The 21,075-nt window shown below is 45.2% G+C and overlaps 2 protein-coding genes across 3 annotated transcripts; one reads left to right on the top strand and one right to left on the bottom strand.

Moving 5' to 3' along the window:
* The first annotated feature begins 98 nt into the window (after nt 1-98).
* LOC115530853 (uncharacterized) lies at nt 99-11,327 on the top strand. Its single transcript, XM_030339659.1, has 4 exons — nt 99-1,096; nt 2,066-2,139; nt 2,272-2,353; nt 3,949-11,327. The coding sequence occupies exon 4, from the start codon at nt 4,109-4,111 to the stop codon at nt 10,514-10,516; it is 6,408 nt and encodes a 2,135-aa protein (XP_030195519.1). The 5' UTR covers nt 99-1,096; nt 2,066-2,139; nt 2,272-2,353; nt 3,949-4,108; the 3' UTR covers nt 10,517-11,327.
* A 342-nt stretch (nt 11,328-11,669) lies between these two features.
* Nucleotides 11,670-14,419, bottom strand: LOC115531722 (bone morphogenetic protein 2-B). Of its 2 annotated transcripts, XM_030341124.1 has the most exons (6): nt 14,040-14,419; nt 13,661-13,935; nt 13,247-13,383; nt 13,002-13,118; nt 12,433-12,613; nt 11,670-12,239 (listed from the first exon to the last, which is right to left on the bottom strand). In XM_030341124.1, the coding sequence occupies exons 2-6, from the start codon at nt 13,851-13,853 to the stop codon at nt 11,842-11,844; spliced, it is 1,026 nt and encodes a 341-aa protein (XP_030196984.1). In that variant the 5' UTR covers nt 13,854-13,935; nt 14,040-14,419; the 3' UTR covers nt 11,670-11,841. The 2 variants fall into 2 exon arrangements, with proteins under 2 accessions (XP_030196984.1, XP_030196983.1); XM_030341123.1 differs by having other exon boundaries at nt 13,661-14,418.
* Between the last annotated feature and the right edge of the window lie 6,656 nt (nt 14,420-21,075).

The raw sequence follows: 21,075 nt of genomic DNA, 5'->3' as shown, positions 1-21,075 counted from the left end.
ACAACGATCAGCAAAAATAAATAGTGAGCGACGGATGAATGGATGAATTTACAAATTGATGGATTAATCAAATATTTAATTCATGGGTGACTGGATGAATCCAATTGAGAAATGAATACAAGTAAGGAATAAACCCACAAAATGGAACAGATGGAAGTGACCTGTGTAAACAGAGGTGAACATCATTGTGTTTAATAGGTTTGGCACATTAAAGCCTTTCCCTCAGTTCAGAATCCAACCAGTTGCAACAAAGCCCTCATCCTTTTAAACAGTCAATGACAATATCCCAATTTGATCCAATGAGCATACTTAGGAACAGCAGTAAAGGTAGCACAGGCTTAGTTAAACCATGAGCATCACAATGACAAATACAAGATTGTTTTAAAAAGGAAAGCAAAAATGACCAACACATCGTCTTCTGGTCAGCCAGGTGTGGTTGTCAATCACAAAGTTCACAAACAAAGGCTCAAACCTAGCCACTAACATTCCTGGTTAACAGCTTTCGCAAATATGTGGACCTGTGGGTCAACGTCATGCTGCTGTTTGTGTATGGGTGTGAAGTGTTGTTTTGGTGGTGGCGGCAGTGGTTCCCATCTGGTGTCTCACATAGACTCTGAACCGACTGGCTCACAGAGGCAGTCCTGAACGTCATCAACGTAATCCAAAGTGACTTGTGTTAAGGTAACGAATAATCTATCCTGCTTTTTGTATTAGGGGGTAGTTGAATTGGCTTCTGCACAATTATAACCAAACTGGATATCATTGAACTAGTACAAACTATAGGTTAGCAGTTGTGCCATTGTGTTTTTTTAATCAACGATCACGCAAGGTACTGGAAGTCTTAAAATGTCTTGAATTCACAGATGTGAGATATAATGCCTAAAAGGAATTTGTATAGGTCTCACAGTGTGTTGGGCTGTAAGGAGATTAAAAATAATAAATTAATCATACGTTTTTGTGTTTATAATGACGTCATGTTTTTGTGGCGTTTGTGTGTTGTGGCGGCCTTTCGGGGAGCGGTGTCTCCAGTGGCACCAAGGCGCTGGGTCTACAGGCAGATTCAGCTCCCTAATAGGCAGCTGGAACCAAACCTATGGTTGGAGCTTTACGGATGGTTGATTATTTATGTGTCTGCAACATTGGTGTTCAATTGCATTTTAAGCTATTCATAAGGTGTTGTGTTTTTATAACCGTGTCTAAACCTATAGATACCCCGTTTCATGCACTCTGTTCTGGATAAACACATGTAGAACTACTTTCGCCAGTTCGGGAATGACCGAGGGGTCAACCTTTAAGCATGACCTCAGCTCCTCTCTCTTCCTCTGACTCACAACACTACAATAACAAAAGAAAAGAAGCAAAACAAAATGGCCGCATTCAACCGAAACAACAGCTGCATAGAGGACTGTGGAGGGCTGGTGCTCTAACCAGCCGTCTGGGTCACGGGAAGCTTTTGAGAGCCCAGGATGATGTAAACAAAGCCTGAACCGGGGGCTGGGGAAACGACATGGACAACATCGGCCCTCCCACATAAACACATTAGTCATCATGTCTTAAGTGCCTGTTCCCAAGCCCATCTCTCTCCACTATGAGTTGTGGGCATGTTGTTGTTTAGGCTTTGTTAGGGTCTTTTTGTGTTAATTTGAGGGTTGTTTAACTTTTCTTCTAAGAAATGTAAAACAATACACATACTTCAGTTGCTCATCCTGAAGGATTGCGTTCCCATTCAACAACTCCCCCCCACACTGCCACTCCTTCTCAGAGGAAACCTCAAATAACACATACCCAGCAACCTTTGTCATCTTTCAAAAAGAAAAAAGGTGCTTAGCGACCACCCATCCAACAGCAGTGCCCATGTGGTACTCTCTAAGCCAATACAGCCCTGAAACAAAAATAGCCAATGACAGTGTCCATTTCATCCTCCTCACTTCTGGCCCTGCCGTTCACTGCCTCCCATTGCAACTGCCACTCGACACCCGCTCTGAGGTTCCAATGTGGGCAAGCTAGCTAGCTCCAGAGTTCCTATACTCAAGTTGGGCCACACCAACGGGTGTGTCTATTTCAGTATCTCCGTATCGGACAGCGAGACGGTTGCCTGCAGTGCTTTAGAACATGGAGCTGAGGGCTTCAGTCAGTTAAGTGAGTAAAGGGTCTTTGTCGGGTTGGTTTGTTTTGTTTGAACTTTGAAAATAAAATGATTGTAAGTGTGCAGGTTGTTGTTTTTTTTTATCCCAAAGAATGAATCATTGACAGCACTTTTTTGCTCAACAGGTTGTTTGGATCGATATTACCGGACTTTCAGTTTTTTCCTTTTGGATTCACTCAACCTTTACATGGAAGACACATTTGGAAGGTGAGATATCCGTTGAACGGTTGAGCAGTCAGAACGGCCTGTACGTGCTCACTGGCGCTACCATGGGATAGCTGTCCTACTATGGACATAACCAAAACAAGGCGGCATGTAGAATGGAATTAGCATGTGTGCATATTGTGCGCTATATACGCTTTTTATTTTATTTATTACATTGCTTCTTTTTTATTATTATTCTGAGGTGAACAAACAATACATTTAGGAAGTTTCTCAAACAATCAATGACACACTTTCAACGACCATAAAAGGAGTGACGGTACTCTACAGAAGTAATTCATCATTGCTAATGTATCAGGCAGCCATAGATATATCCGCGTTCGTGTAATTACATATAATACAGCACTGTTAGCAGTGGGTGGGTGCAGATCCAGGTCATTGAGTATAAATACACCAGCAGCGACTGGTGGGAAAGCACCTTGGTGCAGAACTGGTATCAGGTTCTGAGCACTGGAAAATAACTAAATACAGCCAAAGTCATACTGGAAAGCATTATATTCCTCGGGGTGCATACAGTAATGTCACTAATGTAATGTTGTGATATCGAGCTAACAAAAGGGGGCTGGTTACAGTAAAAACATCCTAATATGTGGAAAATATATTGTAGCTAGCAACAAGTAGCTTTGTTATGGTTCGGGGTCCTAATCGATTTAACATTCATTCTAGCTAACAACAGAAAATGTGTTTGTTGAACAAAAATTGATTAAGTATTAATATAATTCGTAAAATGTAGCTGGATATATTTGAAAAGAATGTTATAAAGCAGTCAGGGGGGTGATGAATCCTCACGTTTTTTTTTCTTTCCCTATGAACCAGTTCAACCAGTTCACCAGTTACATTTTATTTTAAACTAAGCCAATGACCTAGGACTGCAAGTGTTGCAATTTCAGAATGTTTGTGTTCATCTTTGTTCCAATTAGTTACCTATCTTCTTTCCTGGAGTGTCGTGTTTGCGTGGGAATACTTAAAGAGTTCAGTGTCAATGTAGGATCCTCGGTCAGGATATATAAATGGGTTAATGTGCTATTCCAGGCCCTCAGCCAGATAGCTAAAGTAAGCTAGGGCAGCAGCTGTTAAAGCACACTATAAGAGATGAGTTGATTTCCAGGGCTCTGTGCTTGACACTAACTTGCACAAATGATTGTCAAAACAATTTGCTTAGCGATTTACTTGTAAACAATTGAACGACCAACATTAACACATATGCACAAGGATTGTGCATAGACGTTTGTGACATGGATCCTGGTAAAATGGAATTGGAACAAAAACTTTCAAATATGGATTCAGGGCCCCTTTATCATGCCAGTCTCCAGTCTTTACCCTTAGCTTTAAGCACCTTGCTTGACTTAAATAGCGCTGGCGCTCTGGAGTGCTTGTCTACCATGCACATAGCAACGCATAGTCAACTTCTGCACATGCTTTGTACACAAAGGTCAACTGCACACCCTCTAAGTTCAAACCATTTATAGCATATGCAGAAACTTGGACACACACTCGTACACTTGATAAATTATCACCTATAACGATATGTGCCTTGATAAGCCGTCAATGCTTTGTCTAAAACCGGATTCTATTTTTAGGAAGCAGTGATACCCAACCTACTCGTCCTCATGGGGACCTGAATGGACTGTCAGCCGATGGTCCGTTGGACTGCACACAGTCAGATCAAAGGGGAGACGTGATAGACACACACCCAGGAAACCCAGGCCGCTGTCGGGACAGTCAGACGAACAGCGCGCCATGACCTGTGTGGAGAAGCGTCACCTGGGCCAGCGGGCGGGGAGCATGCTGCACCATCGCTTCCCCAACGGCTTCACCGAGCTGCTCATGGATGAGGCCGACCGGGAGGTCAGCACCCTGACGGACCGGGCCTTCCGGAGTCTCTGCGTGGGGGACGACGCCGTTTACAACGACGAGTTCACCTACGGATTTTCACCGTTCAACTGCCACAAGCCTTTAGTGGGGACGCCTCGCAAAACAAAGTCGAAGGAGTCTAAAAAGCAAGCGCAGTCGCAGCATCACGGCAGCAATGGCGGGAAAGACTTGCAGCAGAGTATGACCCAGGTGTCGTCTTTCCTGAAGGCATTGAGCGCCACGGAGAAAGGCTGCAAGGGAATATTGGACAATAGCGTCGAGCAGGACTCTAATGGAGAATCATGGGATAAATCGGCACTTCGTAGCATCCGGATGGAGCTCTCCGATTTTTCTTCGGATTATCACGACACGCTTGCGGATGGACATTTTGGGCAAAACGGCCGTCACCGAAATCCCTCTGGTGATGGCTCGTCGAAGAAGTCTGGAAAAGACGCCTCAAAAGTAAGGATTGGGAAGTCCACTATCCAACTGAGAAAACTGAATATTAAAAACTTTTTCCTTCATAGTGAATTTAGCCCTTTTCAGATGTGGAGGGACATCAACCGGTTCCCATTCGGGCGGGAGGAGATAGTTACTTCTATCCCCTCGGACAAGATCCCCAAATGGTATGATTCCCCACTCTACAGGGAGCTGGCAGAGGCCCATAGAATAGATATCTTCCATGCAGAGGATTCCCAAACATGTCTGAAAGCCCTTGCCAAAGAACCCTCTAGGTCTGCAGAGGGGGTGGAACCGTGTCAGAGAGTTGAGGCTGGACCTCCTCCAATCCCTGCTACAAAACCTCACCCCCCACCTCCTCCACCAAAGGTCCCACCAAAGCCCAAAGTCCTTCTGGCTGAAATGCGGTGCTCCTCTAACACAAGTGAAGCAAATGCTGCCCCCTGGAGGCAAAACAAATCAAGGTCAAGAAGCGCTGTTCCTGTTAATCTGCCTAACGTGATCCCCCCTCCTCAAGGTCGCATCTCCAAAACAATAGTGGAGAGTTTGAGAGCTGAGAGTGTCGTACAGGTGAAACAGGAAGCTATAAGTGTTAAAGTCCAAGCTATCGAGGAGTGCTGCTCTGCGGCCTCCACTCCGTTTAGCATCTGTCAGCTGATGACTCCTCTTATTCCATCAAGACAGCCGACGGAAACATCAGAGATTCTCCAATTAGCCCTCGACCTGCCCCTCAGACCGGACTCAGAGGCCAGGTTGGGCTCTGAAACGCCCATCAGGCGAGAGGGTTACAAGTCCCTAGCCTCGAGCATCCTCTTTAACCTCAAAGACAACAGGAAAAGAGTTAAGAGTCGGTACAGCCCACCTAAATTCAGATCATCAGAGATGCCTGATCGCGACACCCAGCCACCACGAGTGGATAACGGCGGCCATACAAACATGGGATCTGAGGGACTTGCTTCAGGCTTAAACACACCGGCCATCTTTAAAGAAGGGTGGGTTTCTTGCAGTCCGGTTTCAAAACAAGCCAACACCCCATGTGTTGATGCTGGGAAACACGATTTCTGTTCGCCCTTGTCCGATGACTATTTAATAACAAATTTATTGCAGACAAAAAGAGAGGCCTTGGGAAGCAGAAATCTAGGTGAAGAGAATTATCTTGCACCTGTAATGCAGATGAAAAACCACAGGAGCCCAATGGTAATCAAGAAAAACTATCCGTCCCTGAATTTGTACAAGAAGGCCTTCACTGCTGATATTGGGGCTGGTCCGCCGCAAGCCCCACAGAAGGCATTAAGTGTCTCTCCCGATAACAGACGCCGTCTTTTAAAGCAAACAAAGGAACCTTTGCCAGATGCACCAAAGGGGGAAGCTGTCAACGCAGCGCTTTCACCAAATATTGTTCAACGACTGTCACCCAAAATAGCAGCAGATGTTAAAGTACCATCTCCCTATAAACAGGAGAAAGAGAGCTTGGCTTATAAACAACACCTACCAGAAAACACCAGTAGCTCGGAAACCCAATCAAAAGACTTTGCACAGTTCAAAGCTGTTAATGATAAAGATGCCAGTTCCCATCCTCTAAGTACGATGGATGTCATTAATGCAGCCAGGGACGCAATAAATGCAGAAAAAAACAAGGCGAGTCACTCGAGTCACATCAAAAACATGATTTCAGAGCCCAAAAGAAAACTGACCAAGAAAAACACAGATAACTCAAAAGAAGATATAATTGAAGACAGGTCTGTTATGGATCATCACTTCCATCAAAATAAAACAGGTGGATTAAATGACATTGTTTCTGAAAATACTACTGTCAAAAGAAATCCCCCACCAGTGCCAAAGCGAAATTTCACTAAATCGGATATTATACCTACTCTTGAGAAACTATCAGACTTAACAAGCCCAACTGATGAATACCTGATCGAGAGAGATCTGTGCAATGCTAAAAATGATTATATACCGAAATATGTAAGTGATTCTGTAAGGAAGGATGCCAGAAAGAAACATGTATTTTCTGCGAGGCAGAACAATTATATCAAAACTCAAAGACACGCAGAGAGGGAGGACGAGCAGGAAGAAGTTCATAACGAATGTAAAAATAAAGTGAGAATAGGTTTGGGAAAGAAGGAAGAGATGATGAGAGACAGTGGGCACATCATTAATGATTTGAATGCTTTAAAAGAGCTGGAAAGGGCGAGACGAGGTGATGTTCTCGATAAAGCAAGGGAAAGACGAGGGTCTATTAACATAGATGAAGAGACAAAGGCAAAGAACGACCTGATCTCCAGGGAGCTGAGAAATATCAAAAAGGGGATGTTATCCATGAGGGGTAACACACAAGCCAAAAGGGACATGTTTACAAAGAAAGAACAAGAACGTAACAAGCAGGAGGGTTTCCCAAAGCTAGATAACCATGTTCTCAACAAAGCAATTATAAATGACAATTATGACCGAGCAAAAATGGCACTTGAGGAAGTCATATCGGAAAGACAAAAGTATAAATCGTTGAAGGAAAAGGACACAGACCCGTTGTTAGCAGAAAACACTGCTACTGAGCATGATTATGCACAGAGTCAAGAGCAACGTGAGACGGTTTTGCAAAATTTCACGGCGGATGCAAAGGAAAATCAAAATGGCCGTATGCTTGCACTTAGAGATATGGAGCTCAAAGAGAGGTTAGGTGATCTGAGGGATCATAATCAAATCAAACATATTCTGTCACAGACTGAAACTAGGCCCGGTGCAGGTCATCAGTTGTGCGGAATGGTCCCTCTGCCAGGTATAAATGCAGTCAGTGGTGACTTGAAAAAACGGCTAGCGAGCAACTCTAACGATTTATACAATGGAATAGAACAACTCAACGATGCAAGGCACATCCCTGATTTAGAGCTGAAAAACAATTTAGTAAGACCCAAAACATCTGAGGAAAACGGGAAAAAATTGTTGAAAGAGAATAAAGAAAATCTGAAGACGAAGGATGTACCTCCTGTGCCACCTGTTCCACCGAGGAGCAAAAAAGGAGTTACTAGAAAGGATGAGGAGGATAATATAAAAGAGTCTGAAAGCGCTATGGATGGAACTGAGGAGGACTTCTCCATTAAAGACGGTCCTAAAGATAAAAGACCCTCTATTACGGATGTTAATACAGACTCAGAAAGGGAAGAACAAAATAGAGAAACCTTCAATCATAAGCTTGGGAAAAAGAATGAGAAGACAAACTCAACAGTTGAGGGACATCCAATCCTACCTGAATGTGTTACGTCTTCTGAGCTGCAGACCAAAAATGTCTCTGTCTCACCAAGAGAGGAAAGAAGGAAAGAAATAACCTACAGCCAAGAGAGTCTTTGCAGTCTTGGATCACCACGGAAGGTTAAGCGCAAGGCCCCACTAAGGCCGGATGATGTATGCCCAGTAGAGCCCTTGAACCAAGAAAGTATTGTCCTAACAGAAAAAACAGGAACTACAAATCTGATAACAGCCGAGGCTGATCAAACAACCAAAGCCGAAGTGATACCGGATCAGGTGGCTGCCATTGACATACCTATAAACATTGTGTCTCCTCTAGTGTTAGTAAATGGCTATAATATTAACCAAAGCCCTCCTGATCAAGCTAGTCTTTCATCAAAGTCGTCTTATTTCTCTGTGGAGAGTGCTGGACACAGAAACAATGACGTTTATCACTCTTTGGAGAATTTGACTGCAGGGTTGGAGGAAAATGACGGAGAGCCTATTAATGTCTTGGGAAACCTCAATAACGATTCAGTATCGACAGGAACAGAGCTTGTCTCTGTATGGGAACGGGAGACAGAAGTTTGCAAGCCGTTATTAAAAACTCCTGGTACAGAGAAAGAAGAAGCGGACCGGGAGGTTGGCAGGCACAGAGCTGGGGAAGGTGGAGAGGGAGGAATCGAGAGTCTTATAAGCCAACAGACAAAGGAAAAGACAATCAACTCAACACCCATGTCTCCTGCAAGCACTCTCTCTTCGCCATCTTTGGACATCCCTGCCTTATTCATCGTCAAAGATAACACATTCTCTAACAAACCAGTAAAGCCAGTGCATCTCTGGTTGCCGAAAGAACATCTCAACGGCTCGGAATTGTGTGCAATAAATCACGTAAAGAAGAATCTCCCACCGGGTAGCAACACTGCCATCGCCAGTAGCAACCATTCTCAAAATATTATTACAAGCTTCGCCCCTGGCGAAGTCTCACCGCAAAACTCCCCACTTAATAGTTTGTCTCCTTCAAGTGTTTCAAACGATATTAATCTCAGGAGAAGCCAATTCGGCCCCACTCTGACGGTTCCACAAGAAGAGGACAGAAACTCTGGAGTGAGTCCGTTGTCAGACGGGGTCGAAAGCTGGGCAGCGGACTCCAGGGACGACCTCACTGCTGAGACGGAAGCTGGGGAAAAGGTCTCCAAGATGCCCAGCGAGAGGTCGGGCTCTCCGTCCAGTGCCAGCGGCAGCCAATCAGGGCCTTCCAAACCTCCCCCGGTTTTACCTAAATCGGAGAAGGCCCTTATGAAAGCAATGAAGTTGACCACCAGAAGGATTAAGAAAGAAGAGGGCCAGAAAAAGCCATCTCAGAAGTCGTCAAGCAGCAGCAGAAAGCCCAGGGCGGTTAAACACAGCGCTGATAACCCAGGAAATGTACAGACCGAGGACAAACCCTCTACCACCTCCAGAAGACACACTGAAAAGCGGAGCCAGAGCATCAACAAGGAGCACGCGCAAAATATTGAAGAAAGATACCATCCCAACGAGAGCAGTCGTCTTCACAGGCACACCAAGACTAAGACTGAGGAAGCCCAATATCCACAGAGAGCCCAAGGCAGCGATCGACTGGATCGCAGCCAAGTGGTCCGATCCGGCTACAAGGCAGGAACGCAGGACAGGAAGGAGAGCAGTGGCCGCAGCGTTGATCGACTTCCTGACGTCATTTTAACAGAACGGGAAGGCCGCAGCAGTGACCGGCATCATCATCCTCGCGACAAACCCGAACGTAGGAACTACAGCAGTGACAGGGTGATCAGCAATGTACCCGTATACAAAGCCCAAGTCAGCGAGAGTCGGCCAGCAGTAGACAGCCAGTCCAAGCGATCCCAGAGTGTGGACAGGCATGTGAGGGATCACGCGGAGCGCCGAGCCAGTGCGGATATGTCGGTCAACACGTCGGAAATGCCTGAAACGAGGAACCAGCGTATTGAGAAGTCCATCATGGAGGAGCTACAGCAGAGGGGTCGCGCCAAGGAGAAAGCCGGCAGAGGAGGAGACGTCACGGTGAAGAGAAGTCACAGCATCGACGCGTATGCCACCGAGGCGCCCCGCCCAGCCAACCTCTCCCGCCAGTCCAGCTACAGTGGTCAACAGCTGTCGCGTCAGTCCAGCGTGGAGCACACCATCGTGACTCAGTCCATCCCCATGACCCAGCGCAAACTCCTCCAAGATCCCGACTCAGGGCAGTACTTTTTCGTAGACATGCCCATCCAGGTGAAGACCAAAACCTTCTATGATCCAGAAACAGGGAACTATTTGCAGTTGCCTGTCCAGCCACCAGAGGGGGCCATACCTCAGGCGCCCACCATGGAGGTGTTAAACACCCCGATGGTGCTCTACCACGGATTTGTCCCGGTGCCCATGACGTCCATATCCCATAAATCTGTCGTGCAGGCCTCCCAAATGGAGCAGGACGAGTTTGAACGGAGGCAGAATGAGAGGTCACGGCAGGTGTACAGTAACGAAGGCTGTCCCTATTTAGAACCAGTTTATGGTCAACACGACCACATGCTGGGAGACTTTCTGGGTGTAGAGGAGCTGGATTGTGCTAGCTGATATAGAGCAAGGGCTTTTAAATAGACTTAGGAACTTTCAGGTTTTATTTCATTTGGATTTCTGGTGATGTTTTTATGCTTAAAAACATTGCTCACTGTGATAAATGACACATTTGTTCTAAAAGTCCCCACCATTCATTGTTGTAAGGAGATGGCTTTTTGAACAGGAATGAAGTCAACCGTGTGAATCTATTGTTCAAATAATGCAGGGAAGATGGTGATTGTTGTGTGTGTGTGTGTGTTTGTGTGTGTGTGTTTGGGGGGGTGTGTGTGTGTGTATGTGACTGTTAGGAACTTCTTGTGTGTTACAATGTGCAATTTCATATTTTTTTTATAGTGCTTTAAATTGATGTATATATATATATATATATTGTTCGTTGTATGTGATAAGAAGGATGAAAGACGGATGTAAATCTTGAAATTGAAATCTAATGTTGTTTTGGATGTATTTTTGGTTAAGCACTATAATGGTGGTCCTCAATTTCATATTTTTCCACATAGGTTTGCAGTCACAAAGAGCACTATTAAAGTTCCTTGAATATACGTTCTTTGAGTTAATCCTGGTTATATCCTGTGAAGGATCGCACAAAAAGGGCTGTTTATGCATGCAGAAGTTTTAAAAACGATTTTAAAGGAAGAAGTCATTTTGCAATCATTTATAGAATAAACTGTAAAATACCGTTGCCTTTTGCCAAAAATCATACATGCAGAGTACTTTGAAGGATACTTCGTTTTGCCTTGGTGTTTCATTTTGAATTTCATCGATAGACTACTGTTTATGTGATCCATTCCAATAAAAACAACAGATATTACTGACTGTACTCCTCCTAACATATATTTTTCGAAATATTTTTTAATATTCCACAAATATTCTGTGAAGATTATTAATGTATTGAACATTGATACAAGTTTGATACACACTGTATCAAACTTTTAACCATTTGAATGATTGACAATATTGATACCAACCATTTGTTTGTATCAATAATATCCTGTTTTGTTAGATTTAATGCGTCAATCTTTAGGCTTGATTTGCAGGTCATTCTGGCCTTTACTGCTAACCTTTAAAGCTTCACCCTTTTGTATTAAGGTTATACTAGTCATTCACTATAAAGACAAGGCTTAGCCATGGACCCACATTAAAAAATAAAATGCGTTTTTCTATCTTTTATTTCTAAAAATAATACAATTTGACAATATTAGACATGTTTTGACGAAAATACATTGCTTTCTTTTTATTTCCAACAATAATTTAGCTTAAAGATGTGAATCCACCATCCAGCCAACCAACCATACAGTCCAGAAAGAGCCCAGCGGGCCAGGGGTTCAGTGACACCCGCAGCTCACCGCCACCATATCATCATACTGCTTCAGAACCACGTTCTCCTCGTCGTCGAAGTACAGCAGGCTGATGGACTGCAGTTTGTCCGGCACGCAGCAGGGGGAGCCCACGTCGTCGGACAGCTTGAGTGCGTGCATGATGGACTGCACGGTGGCGTGGTTGGTGGCGCGCAGGCTCTCCCCAAGCGGGAAGGGGCAGGAGCCCTTGCAGTGGTTGGCGTTGTAGCCCCTCGGGGATATGATCCAGCCCGCCCAACCAATTTCCTCGAAGTCAACGAAGAGGGGAACCCTCTGGCAGGGCTGCGGGCGCCCGCGGAGGAAGGCGGGGATCGCTCTCCGTTTCCTGTCGTGGTGGTCGTTGCTCGGAGGGGCGTTCCCATGACCTATCGATATAAAGTTATGAATGAAAATTATTATTATCGTGTTGGACAAGTCGTTACATAAATCGTTATAACTTCTAGGCTAAAAAAATACATGTTGTAGGCGGCTACACTATTGATTTTGTGGTCCATGAGAAAAGTAGACTAGGAGGGCCTGACGATTTTTTTTGTTTTCTAGTATTCCGTATTCCTCTACCGTGATGGATGGATGTGTTGCCGGTGAGCTCCGTCCTCGCGTCGTCGGAGAACACCACCAGGTAGGCGTTGCGGTCGGTGCGTTGGTGCTCGGCCGCGGCCTCCAGCCAGGCGCCTGACGGGAGGGTGGTCACCACCAGGATACCGTTGTTCTCCTGGCGGTCCCCGATCCACTTGGACACCTGCGAGGACACAACACACTCGTTTTGACATTGATTACGCTGATCAATTGACCACCCACACATACACGCGCGCGCATGCACTGAAAAAACACTCAGACTTGCACGTAAATGCGTGTGCGCGAACACATACACACACAGAGAAAACATACGCACACCTACGCTCACAAAACACGCACGCACACGCGTGCACTCGTCCACGCACATGCACTGACATAAATATGCGCGCACACATACACTCCCACAAATACACGCACGTGCATTCACTGGCAAAATACGCACAGATATGCGCGTGCGCGCACACACAAACGGGCTCGCGCACAGACACACCCATACAGAAACGCAACTGCGTTCCCATGTTTTAGCCTACGCCAACGCTGTTGAAACTCACCGTTTGAGTGACGTTGAAGACCTCCCACCCTTGGGTGTAGAGGGGCACCAACCGGGTCGTGATGAGGTTCCCTCTCCACGGCCTCACCCGGCTCTCCAAAACCTCGTACACGTCCACCTTGAGCAGGAGTAGTAGATTATTAACTTATTTCCAAACATCCTGAACTGACTAATATATCAGATTAATATTAAACAAATATGTGTGTCTAGGGGGGGGGGGGGGGGGGGGGGTCGTGCGAGCCTTACCTTATAGACGTGCGGCCCTAAGGACTTGAAGTAATGCTTCTGTTTCTGCCTGAACCATCGGAATTCCGCTTTGATCATCCGCTCGTCTCTGCTGAACGACGAGAGGTTGAAGAAGTGAAACCTCTCTCCCGTATGACCTGTTTCCATGGGTAGGGGTGGGTGTGGTGGGGCGGGGTGGGGGGCAGATTTAGTTTTCATCAAAAAAATAAAAATCCACTCGTAGGGTTCTATGTTAGTTTTCTTTACAATTCAATGCTTTCTTGTGTGTAAAGTCGTTGGGGGCTTTTGGGGATTGATTTTTGGGTCACTTTGCCGCTGCCAGCTATACTACCCAAACAGTTTCATTATAACAGAAAACTGCGTAATGACCCTGATATTCAACACACGCACGTTCCTAACCCGTTCACAACGTACCTTTATCCTCAAAGCTCCTCACGATGTTGCCTTTTAGGATATCCTTTTGGCACAGCGGGGTGCCCGCGGACTTGGACACGGAGTTGAAAAGATCCACCATGAACTGGGGCGCCTGCTTGTGGGGCGGCGAGGGGGGCTTCTGGAGCGTCTCCTTCAGGTGGAAAATCCGGTCGAATTTCTCCTGAGCCGACATGGTCGTCGTGGTGGTGGGTTTCCCCTCTTTAGAGTGTCTCTGCAGGCCTTCGTGCGGAAATGCGAGCGCGTCCACCGCGCACCTGAGATGGAGATGGAGAGCCACGAGCAACCAGACGCGCACACCTCGTTTTGTCATGTTTTGTGTTGTGTGGTGTGGGGTGAGCGGTCGAACTGAGCTCCCTACCTGGGAAGGTGGTGGGTGATATAATAGAGGCGCAGCCCCGCTTTGATGACAGGATGTTCCTGTATTCTGCTAACACCGAATGGATGAGGGTGATCTGGGGGCCAGTGATTGATGGTGGATTAGTGCCTGCGTTAAGAGCTGGAAACGTGTATGCTTGTTTACATGACAAAGGTGTGTTAATAACCCAAAACTCAGAGAAACGACAAAAATAAATAAAAGTAAATACACATTTTCCCCCCTTTTAAATCCATTGTTAGGTAATTGCCACAATTTCAATGTCCCTTTGGCGTAGGCTATTTGAAAAAAACATTTGTTGCGCACAAAATAAACGCGTAAAACACTCGGATGACGCATGCGAATTATGAAGGCCCACCCCCATACGTTGTTGGTTTTTTGGACCATTTAACCCCCGTCTCAAAGATCAGATGAGCGCCTTATCAGTGTGGGGCCAGTTGGCCCTTGTGCAGCCACGAGAGCAAACCAACAGCCGCCCTATGACGCACGTAAGGGCGCTGCACAGGCGAGCGTGTATTTGTCCGGCGTGTCCCCCTCCCTCTAAAAACGTCGTCGGGGAGGTCAGGGGCCCTCGGTATCCATGGCACCCGAGGGGGACCCGCCGTTTGCACAGTGACTCAGAGTTGGGTTGAGGGGTAAACGGATGATGCGTTTAGTCACATGGGTCAAAACTGACAAGGGATTATCTCCCGGTCAATCAGCGAGGACAAAAGGGATCAAATTCGTAAGGTCTTTCCCTGCTGATCAATACGAAATGGCTAATCCTGATTTGTTAAGTATATTCGTTATGGGGGAGAATGCGGGCCCATTACAATGGAAATTATGATCCCCTCATTGAGGAGCAATCGCTCACTCCGTTGTTCTTCTTCTGCATCGACCGTTTTGATTCACAGTAACGTGCAGGCACTTGATGATTCTTAATATGTGTAACGATAAAATACTTCTATATTTGCAGTATAATTTCCCATTGTAAACCTGTGCTTTGCCTCACATAGACCTATAGCCTACGGATGGATGTTGATGATTGGGTCTATAATCAGAAGAGGGCTACTTTTATTTTACCACACCGAACCGCACCTACATTCATATCTCTTATGTTTTATGAACTCTTATAGCTAACCTACCTCTGGTGTAAATCGCAGTAGAATCAAATACGTGGTGTGTACAACATGATATAGAACATGATGTTCGGTAGATGAAGCACGATCCTGATTCTACCAGCAGGTGGCGACACTGACCAAGAAATGTAAAAGCGTCTTATCCCATCAGTTAAGCTACTAGGTCTGCAGTCTCAGTTTGATCTTTAAAAACGCAACGATTCTTCTTTAAATGTGTTCAAGCGACATTCTTAACACTTTGATAATCAACACCATTTATTGAAAATAGAAATGAAGGGGTTTCACAAAAAAACAAAACATAAATCCTCCTCGTAACGAACATGTGCAGCAGCACAATGTGCAATTTAATCACACATTTGACCCGCAGCTCTGGCTACTTCTACACTAAAAGGCAGCTGTCTCCACATCTGCCAATCTAGCATGTGTTAATGACTTCACCTTGTGTTAAATACTTCTTACTGCGCCAATCAAACACACCTGGAAGGCATTTGCCCCAAGCACTGGCATTAGTTGCCCCCTCGGTTTGAATAATGAAGAAGAATACAATCACTGGTCAAAGTGGAACCATACCGCCTAGGTCTAGAAGTCAGCCCGGATTGAGCGTGTGGGTGTGTGTGGGTGTGTGTGAGTGTGTGTGTGTGTGTGCGTGTGCATGCGTGTGTGCACGCCTGTGTGGGTTTGTCCACAGCAACTCCTAAATCTTAAGTCGTAGTAATATTAACTACAAAATTATATGACACTAAAATTAATACATTTATGCCAATGCTATTGCTAATACATTACCTATATTAATAACACCAATGGGCCTGCATTATTACTAATATTAACCTTTAACGACTATTGATAATACTCATTATTCCAATGGATTCCGATGGAAGCATGGGGACGATAGAGTAGTATATCAGATTCCTGAGGAAAAGCTATACGGCCTGGGAGGCCGTATTGGTTGGGAGTCTTCCTTAATTTGCATGTCAACCTGTTAATATGTAAGCATATTAAAAGTTGGTCGGGGGGTGGGGGGGTTGTTATGGTTTCAACTCAACCTACTGTGAAGATCTGCTGGCCTTGTGGTTCAGTATCCAAACACAGACACTGGGGAAAAAAATGTGTTTGTCAACAAACCTTTTTCTTAAAATCTCAAAAGACGTCATGGACATCTCCAGGTCTGTGAGAGAGATGTTTGAAATGTCCCGGTGTGGCCTTGTCTGGGAGTGGTCTGGTCCGATGGAGGGTCTCCATGAGCGCTGTTCCCAGACCTGCCGTTGTGGATACACATCAGCTGCTGTGTATTTCTTCTGGTGTTCATTCAATGACGATGGCAGTCGGTTTATCCGTTATATTCATCTAGCTGACACCTTCATCAGGTTACGTTGTAGATGAAGCTACGTGTCAGAGCCATCGTAGCTCTAGGAGACCTGTGGATATGCATCGGACGATGTGGATCAAACCAAGTACCTTATGGCTGCCAGACTAGCCACTACACCGTACCTAACCCATATCACTAACCCATATCACTAACCCATATCACTAACCCATATCACTAACCCATATCAATAACCCATAACATTTACCCATATCACTAACCCATATGTGTAACGCATATCACTAACCCATATCACTAACCCATATTGTTAACCCATAACACTAGCCCATATCACTAACCCATATGTGTAACCCATATCACTAACCCATATTGTTAACCCATAACACTTACCCATATCACTAACCCATATTGTTAACCCATATCACTAACCCATATCACTAACCCATATGTGTAACCCATATCACTAACCCATATGTGTAACCCATATCACTAACCCAAATGTGTAACCCATATCCCTAACCCATATGTGTAACCCATATCACTAACCCATATCACTAACCCATATTGTTAACCCATAACACTTACCCATATCACTAACCAATACCACTAACCCCTAACTAATTTTACAAACCCATATGACTAACCCATAGCATTAACCCATGTCCCTCCCCATCAGACTAACTCATTTAACTAACCGATATCTCTTACCCATATCCCCATGAGAGATGCTGGTTTGTTATCTTTGCTCAGTCTTCTGGATCCTACTTATGGTTACCTATAGTCAAATCAAGTTTGCTATAAAGGACAGGATTGAAAGAGGAGAGAGAGAAATAGAGAGGGAGAGAGAGAGAGAGAGGGACAGCGAGAGACAAAGAGAGAACATAAACACAGACCCTTCTGTGCTAAGTGTTATACGCGATTTATACCTGTTTCTCTTTTTAACCGATTAACAATGCAATACCAACGCATACTTTATTATTCATCCATTCACCAGCATGCTTCACTCATCCAGCCCTATATTCCTGAGGGAGTCGGTAGCATGCTGTTATGGCTGCGCACACTGAAAGGGTGACACACACACACATACTCACAAACACACACACACACACACACACATGCAGACACTCTCTCTCACACACACACACACATGCACACACATGCAGACACACTCTCAACACACACACACGCAGACACACACACACACACACACACACACACACACACACACACACACACACACACACACACACACACACACACACACACACACACACAGACCTCAATCAGGAACGCATGCCAAAATCTCCCTTGCTTTGCTATATTCACAGTAAAAATAAAAACACCAAAAAGTCCCTAATTAGAAACAGCCAGGCGTAAAGGGAGACCGGGCAGGTTCATTCTCTACGAGTAGGCCCGAACACGGAAGGAAAATAAGGAATGTGGGCCTCGCCTGGATCAGGGGTTTAATCTCAACCGCAACAATTTACCAGATGAAGTAGCGTCTGAAGGTGAGGTCGCTGCTCTGGCCCAATGGGGGAGCAGGAACGGGGCGGTTATGAGGGCCTTCGCCCGCTCTCTGAGTTAGGCTGGAGTTAGAGGTTAAAGAAGAGAACGTGGTGTCACCTGTGAGGTTCGTGGAGGAGTGAGTGGGGAGGTATATGGACCATAACTCTGGGTTACCGTCCGTAGACTGCTTTGGATGCTGGAGTAGAGCTGTGTTTTCACAGCCGATGTGCGTTCAATTTGGGGCTTTTTTTTCCTCACTCTCTCTTGTCCTCTTCTGCATCCACTTTGTCCATCATCCCGCAATCTCTTTCCCTCTCTCTATCTTCCCCTTCTCTTCTCCCTTCATCTCTCTCACTCTTTCTCTCTCTCACACACTCTTTCTGCCTGACCAATACCAAGTGTTGCAGTGAGTACTACACCCCTTCCTCTGACTTTCTCTCAATCCTTCTCTTTCTGACTACATCACTATTTCCCCTCTCTCCTCCCTTCCTTCCTCTGTTAACCACCTAGCCCTTAAATTTAGTTCCAATCAATTTGACTTCGACATGTTTTATTGTCGTGGCTTGCTACTTGAATGTTTTTCTTCAGTGACTCAAGCATACTCAAACCACACACACACACACACACACACACACACACACACCACACACACACACACACACACACACACACCACACACACACACACACACACACACTAGACACACACACAGAAACACAGACCGGACACACACACACACACACACACACACACTGGACACACACACACACACTAGACACACACACACACACACTGGACACACACTGGACACACACACAGAAACACACACCGGACACACACTCGCACACACACAGACACACTCACACACACCAGCTCTCATTTCCATTTCTTGGCCCGGGTCCACCTCACCGGCATCTAATTTACGGGCAAACCGATACGTCGGGGGCTCAGGTGGGAGTCAGCCCGGTAAGCCCCCTGGACCGGGCTCCTCTGTTGAACCCCGTCGGGGTGTGATCGTCTCTATTGAAGCTGACGGAGCTCTCCTCCAGCAGCCTCCAATGGCTCCACCGAGCATTCATCTAATGCCCGGCCCCAGCGCCTGTCTGTAAGACGGCCGTGTCTGATTGGTCGATCGCTGGCTGTCTGTTCAGCTGATTGGTTCAGCTGAAGATGAAGCCCTCACCCATTTTTATATTTTGTTGACAAACGTTTACGCTTCCCGCCGAGGTCGCTTTCTCTACTTCACTCCCTCAATCTATAGCTCAGTGTCAATGTCTCTTTCCCATCTCTCTCTCGCTCTCTCTCTCTCGCTCTCGCTCTCACGCTCTCGCTCTCGCTCTCGCTCTCGCTCTCGCTCTCGCTCTCGCTCTTTCTCTCTCTCTCTCCATCTCAATCCTCTAATTTTTAGCCTCCTTAATGTTAGAATATGACCCAAGTATAATACAGTAACTATGATCTGACATTTTTATGTGACGTAAGATTTAGGGGAACAGAAAAACAAAAACAAAAAAATAGAAGTGAAAGAGACAGAAGCTGTGATCATAGCTCATGGCGCTACGTATTTGGTTCACTGTCAGTCTGGCAAAATGTATCAATAAAGAACATTCCATACCAGACACATGAAACAATGTGGACGCAGAAGGCATTATAAATCAAAAGAAACCACTGCAACCATTGAAAAAAATGTAGAAAATATCAGTAAACCAAATTATTAAAAGAAATAGATTATTAGTCGATGTTTCCCTTTAAAAGGTAAACATAGACTATTAGATGATAGTTTTCCTTTCAAAGGTTAATTTGTTTGTATGTGTTTGGTTTGTGTACGTGCGGGTGTGTGTGGGTGTGGGTGTGGGTGCACCGGTATGTGTATGCAAGTTTATACCTACGTATCTGTGTGTGTAAGTTTGTGTATGGGTGTGAGGGACTTAGTTTCTACCTATATGTGTTTGTGTATGAGTCTATATATATGTGTGTTAGTTGGTTTTGGCTCTGTGATTGTGTCTGCATATGTGCTCAGTGAGGTTGCCAGTCTAAGGGCTCCCTACTATTTGATTTGGCAAACCTCTTGCGCTACCAAGCCATTATTTCTAAGGTCCACTTGAGTCCCAAATGCATATCTCTTGTTCTTTTCCGCGCGCTTTTTAAGTGGATGTTTGCATAAACCGGTCACAAGTTTGACGAATGATGACTGCAAATGGTGCGCGTAAACGTTGGACAGCAGCCTATCACATCCTAATGAATGAATGACGTGATATAAGATTTTGATACATTTTGTGGATAATTGAACCGATTTTTTTGCACAGCTTGTATAGTTTTCAGTGTCCGTGCGATAGGTTGGTATTTTCTCATGTGGAAAAGTTACAATAGTTGTTTGAAAAAAAACAATCTGTAAAAAAAACACTGGCGGTAGAGCCAAATATCTCTAGTGTAGCTCACTGATAGTATATATAAAGCATCGCTGTTAACCTTTAACACCACCTAACTTTTACTCTTGGGGCTTAACTCTCTGTCGTATTTCTACCTTGTTTGCACACTTGTAACGTATTCCCATTATGAATCATTGATTATCTAGCCATCATGGTCTCCCCCTCTCTTTCGCTCTCTCTCTCTCTTTTCCATTGGCTGAGGGTGATACGGTGCTGGGAAGCTTTTGGGTCTTTGGGAGGCTTACTGTCAGCCCAGACTGCGGTTGTGAGTAGGTGAGGATGGAAGTGTATGGGAGTCCTCCGCCCTGGCCTGGACATCACGCAGTCATCATGTCTCCAGCTCAGAGGCAGAGCGATGTCTATTATAGCCTACCACTGGGTCAACTGTGTGTGTTCTCTCCAAAACCCTTTTCCCCTTTTTGGCTCTTCAAACCACTATGGATGCATTTCAATACTTTATCATTGTGTAGTACTGTATATTCGTGTTGCACTAGTACACACAGTACTGGCCGGGTAATAATGTGTACTAGTGTATTTTTGTAATTGTATGTTTTGAACCCGATTACCATAAAAACCAATACAGGCAACTATTTACCAGATATTTAGATTTTAACATTGTGTCTTCTGCAGTCAAACATGATATCTAA

This window comes from Gadus morhua, chromosome 18 (genome assembly GCF_902167405.1).
Source record: "Gadus morhua chromosome 18, gadMor3.0, whole genome shotgun sequence".
Taxonomy (NCBI): domain Eukaryota; kingdom Metazoa; phylum Chordata; class Actinopteri; order Gadiformes; family Gadidae; genus Gadus; species Gadus morhua.
Note: the sequence above shows the minus strand (reverse complement) of the source record. Positions and strands in the feature narration are given on the sequence as shown.